This window comes from Serinus canaria, chromosome 3, assembly GCF_022539315.1.
Source record: "Serinus canaria isolate serCan28SL12 chromosome 3, serCan2020, whole genome shotgun sequence".
In the NCBI taxonomy this organism is placed as follows: Eukaryota; Metazoa; Chordata; class Aves; order Passeriformes; family Fringillidae; genus Serinus; species Serinus canaria.
The window spans coordinates 22,674,841-22,683,280 of NC_066316.1; the positions used below are offsets into that span (position 1 = coordinate 22,674,841).

General features: G+C 44.4%; 1 protein-coding gene across 1 annotated transcript; it reads right to left on the bottom strand.

The window, feature by feature from the left end:
* Positions 1–2,901: 2,901 nt before the first annotated feature.
* Positions 2,902–8,373, bottom strand: LOC103821527 (pre-mRNA-splicing factor CWC22 homolog). Its single transcript, XM_050972937.1, has 7 exons — positions 8,169–8,373; positions 7,635–7,706; positions 7,261–7,398; positions 6,549–6,601; positions 5,896–5,979; positions 5,580–5,672; positions 2,902–4,198 (listed from the first exon to the last, which is right to left on the bottom strand). The coding sequence occupies exons 2-7, from the start codon at positions 7,702–7,704 to the stop codon at positions 4,148–4,150; spliced, it is 489 nt and encodes a 162-aa protein (XP_050828894.1). The 5' UTR covers positions 7,705–7,706; positions 8,169–8,373; the 3' UTR covers positions 2,902–4,147.
* Positions 8,374–8,440: the final 67 nt, after the last annotated feature.

An 8,440-nucleotide genomic window follows, 5' to 3' on the forward strand; every position in this document is an offset into this window, starting at 1 on the left:
TCAGTGCCTGAGAGGAGCACAGCACCAGTGGCCAGCACGCTGCCATGGGAGCAGCTGCCACCATGGACATGGTGCCTCTCAGGCTGGGTGGGGATGATGTTCCTCAGGCTGCCCCAAAGGGCTCTCGGGGGGCTCCTTAGATCCTGCTCATTCCTCAGACAACACTAGGTCACACCTCTGAAGCACAATTTAACACTGAAATTGAACAGGCAGGGAGAAAAAAATACCTGTTGCCAACAGGCAAAGAAATCTCAATCTCTGCACTGGACAGTAATTTTGATGATTAATTTTGTCCAGGGATGGAACTAGGTAGATGGGTGTTTGCCAATAATGTTAAGAAGTAGGTCCCCAAAAACTCACCCTATAACTTGAAATATAACCAAGTGCAAACTGGTTATATTCAGTATCCCCAGGATCTCATTCCTTCAGGAAAACCCACTATGACATAAAATCCAGCCATTCCACAGAGTCCAACCTTGAGTGCTGAACCAGAACTTTGGAAACTTGTTTCTAAATACACACAGCAAGGACCATGAGGAGGGTGTTCAACACAAGAAAAGACAGAGCTCCACCAGCCATCAAGGCCTTGCCCACACCAGGAAAGGCTCAGCAGGTGACCTCAGGGCAAGTCACTTCAAGCCTCTCTGACCTCTGCTCTTCCCCTGCATGTAGAGCTCATTCAGTTTTTCCTGCTGCAGAGGATGATTGGGAATGATACATTCTTGCAGCATGAAACCCCAAGTACATCCAAACAGCACAACCTGCCCAAGTTTAACCACATGAACTGTTACCCAAATGGCAGGCCCTGCTCAGCTCTGCAGGATGAGACACTTTAGTTCCATGGAGCCAGGCACTTCCAAGTCAAAGTGGCATTTATCAATATTGCCTCAGCTTTTCATCTCTGCTACGTTTCTGTGTGGGCAAAAGAGTGAAGTTCAAGCCAATTCTAAAGGAAATGAGTAACAAAGGATTGCACTGCCCACAAGAACTGGCTGGGATAGAGTATTTTAAACAGTGCCAGGGAAGATGGGCATGGCAGCAGCAGCTCAGAGAATGTATCCTTCATCTCCTTCCCCTGACAGTGACTTCTGCTTCTGAAAATTCTTCTGCTAAAAAAAGTCAGTTGAGTTCTGCACAATTCTCAGAATGGAAAATGGTGCAGAGCACAGAAGGTGAGTCTGATAGGGAAGACTGTCACACACACACATACACTCACACCAAAGGCAGGTTTCACATCTAAAGGCTTCTATTACTTGGCATTTTAGGAAGAACCTCAACTTGCCCAGCCAGATCACCTGCAGCCCCTGCCTCACCTTTTCCACTGCTCTCTTGTTCCAGCCTTCACCCTTGCCCACAACATGCACTTCTTAGTGGACCTGGCAGCAAGCCTCTCTATCAGCCATGTATGTTATCAGGTTAACATCCCACAGTAAACTAATTCACATTTCCCTCACGCAAATTTCTCAACCTGATTTTCATCACATTCCTCCTACTGTAACCTTCTCACCTGGTGGTGCACCTGCCACAACAGGGATCTGAAGCAGTATTAAGAAGCCAAGCTCTAGTGAACGGGTCAGTGAAATGAACTTCTTCCCCGAGGGTGCAAGATGTGGAAAATTATTCTGGCTGTAAGGGCCTGTGCTCACTAGGGAGGACTGGAATCTGTTGGCCTCTTCCCAACAGCAGATACTCAGTCCCATGAAGGGTTTCAGTGCTTGTGGGGAAAGATGGAGAAGGGAAGGATGCAACAAGACTCAAGCCTCTTTAGAAACCTGAGAATCTACATGGAGATGGGTAGAACAGAAAAGGAGGCTTACAAAAGCAGCAACTGCTGGGAAGTTTCAGAGAGCACTTGTAACTGACTGGGCAGGAGAAAATAAAGCAGAATCACTGCCACAACGTTTAAGCAGCTTGGCTTTGTAGAAGAAATGATGGCTTAGAAGTAAATGCTGGCACAAAAATATTTTAAAGCATCACCAAAGTATACCCAGCATGTCAGGAAAAACAAACAGAAAATTCCTCTGTCCTGAACACACACCAAAAAAAGGTTTGTTTTGTAAGAAGAACTAGTTTGACCCATTTTCGTACCATGAGAGACAACTACCAAAACCCTAAAGGAAGAAGAGTCCACATCATATTATGAAAGGCCCTTTGCCTTTCCCCAACTAATGTGGAACAGGGCTGGAGTTTTTATGATCTTGACCAAGGCAACAAAAAGCAAATTATTTAAACTAAGTATGAAGATTCCAGCCAATGCAGTTGTTTACAACTGTGATCTCTGGGTTTCCCATTGCTATTTTCTTTCCATTTTCCAAATTTCTATTCCCTACCCGCACCAAGTTTTCCAAAATTACACTGTCTTTACATAAAATATAACCTAGGGAATGGGACGGATGCTGTCTTTTAAGAGTGTGTTTGGGATTAACCTTGTTATGCAAAGTCCAAAGACAAAAGCTGCTTATCTGGGCAAGATGCTTTGACATCACTAGCTAGAAAACACCAAAGTAGTATAAATCAAAGCATAATCCTCATGATAAATAAAAGGGGCTTTCTTATTTGGTTGGTTTTTTTCCCCCCAGTGACATTTCAGAACAGTGCTTTCAAAAAAACCCTTTTGATTGTTGGATTATATGGCAAGGAAACTCCATTCCTCACCTATGCTTTTGCAAGTTTTATGTTCATAAGGATGTATGGAGTTTCTCTGCTGGATCAGGGCTTTAGTTTCTAAAGAGTCACATCTCTGCAACAACTACAAAATGCTTCACAACAAAAGAAAACTAGGGAAAGGAGAGGATTCTAGCATCTTCAGAAGGTTTCACACATCAAAACACTTATAAAATTATCCCTTGAGCAATGGTACAAATCTTTAGGTTCACTTCAAAACACCGTAGCAGACACAGACACAGTTTTCCATTTACTCTTTAATGATCTCCCCCCCACTCTGACTGCTGTACACTTAATGTTTTTGTCAGTCAACTCCCCTTGAGTCCTTCCTTCAGGCATTCCTAAACCACAGCTCCTGAGGAGCACCTGCTTCACGAGTGATTCCAGTGAACTCCCACAGCAGGGCTATGTACAGAGGGACCTGCTGGGTAACCTGGAGTCAAGGTGTGGAAGGAAGAGTGCAGGCTCTGAGCAAATTACCACAGCTGGCACACCCACAAGCTGTGCTGGGCTCCTGCTGCCTGTCCAGACCTCTCTCATCTCACAGTGGACTGCCAGCAGACCTGTGAAGTCACTGTCACTGCCTGCCTCAACACCATTCCACAGCTCTTTCTCCATCAGACTAAGGCATGTCCATGGTATGTGCCTTGCTGCACTTCAAAGAGAGAAAGATTTGATATAGGCTCACAGGATCAGAAAAGCAGGCCACAACTCCAGACTTTCAGTCTAGGAACTGCAACTCCAGATGGGGGGTGTAAACTATCTATTACGAACTGAACAACTGATTCAGATAAGCAAACAAAACCAGAGACCTTTCCTGCTTCTATTTTAGGATAAAAATAATTTGCTACCATTATTGCTCTAGAGTATTTTGCTGTTACACTTTCTAATGAGAGAGAGCAATAAGCTGTCCAGAGAAACACCACATCTCAAGTTCTAAAAGAAAATAACATATCACTGAATGAACTTTCAAAAAAAATCATTTATGTAAAAGGATGTTCTATTTACAAAGGTCAGTTTGCTCTTTATGATACGCATAACCACTACCAGAAAAAAAATATACATGAAAGAAACACTTCATCTTTCAAATACACATTTACAAATACTCTGCTTAAACTACTAGAAAAATTAAGACATTTGAAATTAAGAGTGCATTCTGCATGCAGTTAAGATAGAAATTACATTGCTGGACTTCAGTGTGTCATTTCCTATCATTGTGAACAACACACACACTTGGGCTTTTCTGAAACACCACAGCCTGGCTATTACCTTAGGATCTCAAAAGGAGGACATGGATCTCCCTTAACAAGTTATCAGCTACTCTGTGTTTTGCCATTAAGAAAGGACATTCCAATTTTCTTCTCAGTAGGAGGGTCTGGTCTTGTCCAACTTGGTGTCCTTTTCCCTGAGTTTCTCTTTAGTGTTCTGCTAGGATGATGGTTGGCTTGGTACATCTGCTAGTCCTTGGTGAGGACTCTTCCCGTTACAAGGCAGAGTTCAGAAATTCCAGGAGCTGGGCACGGTTCCGGTCTCTCTGTCGAGCAGACAAGCAGAGGCAGTGGTTGAACACATCTGTACTCAAGAGCAAGGCCACAGATCCCTGTTTTCTGCAGGGTTTCCACATCCCAAAGCAAGTGCCATTGACACAGCTGGCAGTGAGGCGTGGGTGCCCAGGGGAAGTGCCAGGCAATGGCTACTGGGGAGACAAGCTGTCACTATTCCATGAGACACTTCCTAAGTGGCCCCCTAAGGAGGTCTACTGGGCTGTCATCCTGCAGCTCACAGCCTGTCCAGGAGGGAACTCACACGCACAACAGATGCTCCTCTCTGGTGGCTGAGGCAACTTTCACTGTACTCACAGCAAGTCCTGAGCTTTGGGAAGTATCTTTTTCTCCCTATGCATAAACAGCAGCTTATGCAGCATAACAGAACCCTGAATTTGGGTTGTCTTTTCACGAAAGAGATGGCCCAACCAGTCAATTCCAGAGTTTTTTATAAAAAATTATTGAATCTTTAAATGTTGTAAAGAGGGGATGCTGTTCAATTCAGCAAAACCACAGGCCCCAATCAAAAAAAGGACCAACATCAAATATTTGACATCAAATATTGTAACAAGCAGGCTACTGGAACAAAACTAGCAAACATTCAGCATAATTTAACACACACTTTGGTGTCACAGAGAGCAGAAAATGTGTTTTCAGTCAAATTTAACTCAGAATGCTCAGGAATGCTTTGGTAGCTGCAGAGTTAACTACTAGGCTGAACCTGAATCTGCCAAGCTGGATACCTCAAGGAAGTAACATTTCCTGACCAGTACCAGAGCCCTCTGCAGGTCACCCTACGGTGTGGAAGAGTGAAAGTATTATTTAAGTGTTGAGTCCAAACATACACAGCAATAGCACACAACACAGTTCATAGTATTTATTTTCCTGGGTATCTCAGTAAAAACATTTGACTGCTCTGAGAAAATGCAGGAGGATTTGGTCCTTGTAATACAAGTAGGTTTTTAAAAATTCCTCTCTAAATAAAGGCTAGTCTTGCATGTGATAGAAAAACACAGTGAAGTAGCAATTACCACAACTGATCACAAGAGACTGAAAGAAGATGAGTACAATTAGCACCAGTGTAACAGAAAGCTACAAACTGGCTAATGATTAGAGGCTCAAAGTCTAAGAACCTGCACAAGCATCCTTTGGTTTATCTGCTCGTGACTGAGTATTTCAAGCCCCTTCATAACATAAAACCTGCCAAGAGAGTGAAATTTAACTCAGGGGGCATCACAGACACATTAAAAGCTACACTCAGTTTACAACTCTTAAATGCAAGACCCACTCTTCTACAAAAACTACTACTAGAAAAAATATTTAAAGATCCAGTATTTTTTCTTAGGGACATTTAGACTAATTAACTCTTACCTCTATATCTTCCTTAGTCTTCTTTATTTTCATCTTAATTTTCTTTCCAGTTATCATGCTGTAGTTCTCATTCTTCTTTTTGTTTTTGAAGAACTGAAATGAGATCATATGTTAAAAAGACATAAGCTTTTTGATCTGTACAAATCTTAAGTACAATTACAGACAATAATCTTTTATACTTCCTTACTGTCCACAACAACAGAGAGGTTTCCACTGGTTGATGACCAAACTGGTGATCCTATAAACATTTTTATGACAGAATGGATTAAGTATGTAGGTGAGAAAAAAACAGGGCTTCACACTCAGACCAGCATACCTTGGAAAGCTGGACAGGTCCTGTTTTCTCTTTCCTTTTCTTCTTCTCTTTCTTTTTCTTCATCTTGTTCTCCTTTTTCCTTTTCTACAAGAAGAAGACATACACTCTTATGCTTACAGACTAGCAAGGGCAAAAACCCCCAAACCCACAAGGATCTCTCAAGGTCACTCAAGACAGACACTGCTGCTTGCCCTTACCACTGCTGGACAAGTAGTAGAAAGTAATGCACCAGAGTCAGCAACCCTTGGGACTCTGAGCAACAGAAAAGGTCTGATTCCCTGTGCTCTCTCTTTTAAAGTAAGCCCAATATATAAAATCACTGAAAATTGAATAAAAAAAATTAAATCAGCAAGAATTTACTACTTACTGACTATAAATAATTTCTTCTGGCAAATTCTATAAAGTTATCAAGATTCCCCACTTCTCTTTTTTTCAGAGACTACTCTAAACTCCAGCTGGACCAGCAATGATCAGCAATAGTAACTTTTAAATTATTTCTCTTTTTGTCTAAAGTCAATTGTTCATTTATCAGTTCAGCTACCACAACCCTAAAAGCATGATTTAGATTTACACAGCCACAGACAAAAGGCTTGTCTTACATGACATTTAAGGTTTTGTTTCTTAACTACCTGTTTCTCTTTGTAAACTTTTACCTTTTTGTTGTGTTTTTCTTTTTTCTTTTTCTTTGACTTAGACTTAGGAGAATCTAAAATTAAGGAAAAAATAAACAACAAAATAAAACACTCAGTTTAGCATTCTGAAAATGGCATTTGATTTACAGATAAGACAGAAAAATGTGAAACCTATGAAGAAAGTGCTTCAGTTCAGCTATATGTATGGACACAGGTTGAACTAACCCTGAGAAAGAGAACACATAAAGTTACTGTCTCTTACTGGACTAACATGGAAGCTGAAAATACCTGATTTACTGATTCTGCAGATGTGCCAGCTTCACCTGAATCCTCAAAGTTAAATGCTTGAAATGTTAAGGCCAAAGGAGGACTAAATCAAACCCACAACTCTGGTCTAGATAGACTGGTGTAGTAAAAGAGATCTGCGTTTAGAAAATGCAACAAATTGAGGGGCTTAAATATATACAGCATGTTGTTACCAAGTAACATTTCTATGAATAGCAGTTTCTCTTTAGAAGGAATTCAAATTAACAGAAGAATATTGCAAACTGTATGTGAAGTGGCACCTTTACATACAATAGGAAAGGGTTATGAGAGAAACACCCTGAATAAGCAGTACTGGTATTCTGCACTGTCACTTGGTGGTGGTTTCACCACTTCTAAAGCAAGTTTTAAATGCTCTCAGGAGTGCTGTCAAAACTGGAAAACATATGTGCATGTGGCGGTAGCTTACCTCTACTACTACTGGAAGAAGATGACCTTGTTGATGAACGTGATGAGGAGGAAGAAGTGGATGTACTGCTAGAAGACGATGTGGATGAAACAGATGAGGATCTGCTTCTGCTGCGCTTTCGTTTCCTTTTCTCTTTTCCTTAAGGCAACACAAGGCAACAGTGACAAGCCTGCTAGTAACTGTGGCCTACAGAAATTACTTCCAGTAGAATTTAAACACAATAAACCTCAGTTTTGAGGGGTCAGTTGTGTTTTACCCCACTCTCCCAGTGTGCCATGGTCTACTGGCATCAGCAAGCAAGCAAACCCAGTAAGTGACACAGAGGGTGACACACAAACAAACACCAGAAAACAACAACAAATCACAGCACCTACCTCGGGCCTTCAGCCCTTCTTCTGAGGTTGCACACAGCGTCCTGCTTTTCTCATCCTTCCTGTTATCCATATCTAGTCAGAGGCACAAGGACATTCAATAATATAATTTCCAAAACACTGTGGCGGTGGGGGGGAAATTCAGAAACAGAGGACACGAGCGAGCAGCCTGAGGGCAGCGCCATGGAAGCACAGGGTGGGACAGATTGCAAGGGACCACAGAGGGTCTCTGGTCCAACCTCCCCGCTCCGGCAGGGTCATCCCAGGCACACGGCACAGGCCGACATCCCCCTCCCATGACACCGCACCACGCTGCGGGGGGGAAGCACGGTCATGCTCTTGCACCAGGAACCGGAGGCCAGACCCGGCTCGGGCGCCGCAGCCGCAGAGGCCAGGGGGGTTTTACCCACACCTACGTGTCGGGCCGTCGCTGGATCACGGATCCCGCCCACGGCCCTCAGCGGCCGGAGGGCCCCGCGCCCCGGCCCGGCCTGGCCCGGCCCACCCTTCCCCGGCCGCCGCAGGGCCCCGACCCACCCGCGCTGCAGCCGCGGCCGCCCCGGCTCCGCCGCCCCTGGGCCTCCCGCGCCCCGGAAGGGCTGGGGCCGCCCGCCGCCGCTTCCTGCCCTCCCTCACGGCGGCCGCGGGCACGGGGATGGATCGCGGCCCCGCTCCGCCGCTTCCTGCACTCCCTCACGGCAGCAGGGGGCACGGGGATGGATCGCGGCCCCGCTCCGCCGCTTCCTGCACTCCCTCACGGCAGCCGCGGGCACGGGAATAGATTGCGGCCCCGCTCCGCCGCTTCGTGC

Coding starts and splice junctions, on each gene's coding strand:
- LOC103821527 (XM_050972937.1), bottom strand. CDS start 7,704: ATGGATAACAGGAAGGATGAGAAAAGCAGGACGCTGTGTGCAACCTCA. Junction 7,399..7,634: donor AGAAGGGCTGAAGGCCCGAG/GTAGGTGCTGTG, acceptor TGTTGCCTTAAG/GAAAAGAGAAAAGGAAACGA. Junction 5,673..5,895: donor GACCTGTCCAGCTTTCCAAG/GTATGCTGGTCT, acceptor ATCTCATTTCAG/TTCTTCAAAAACAAAAAGAA.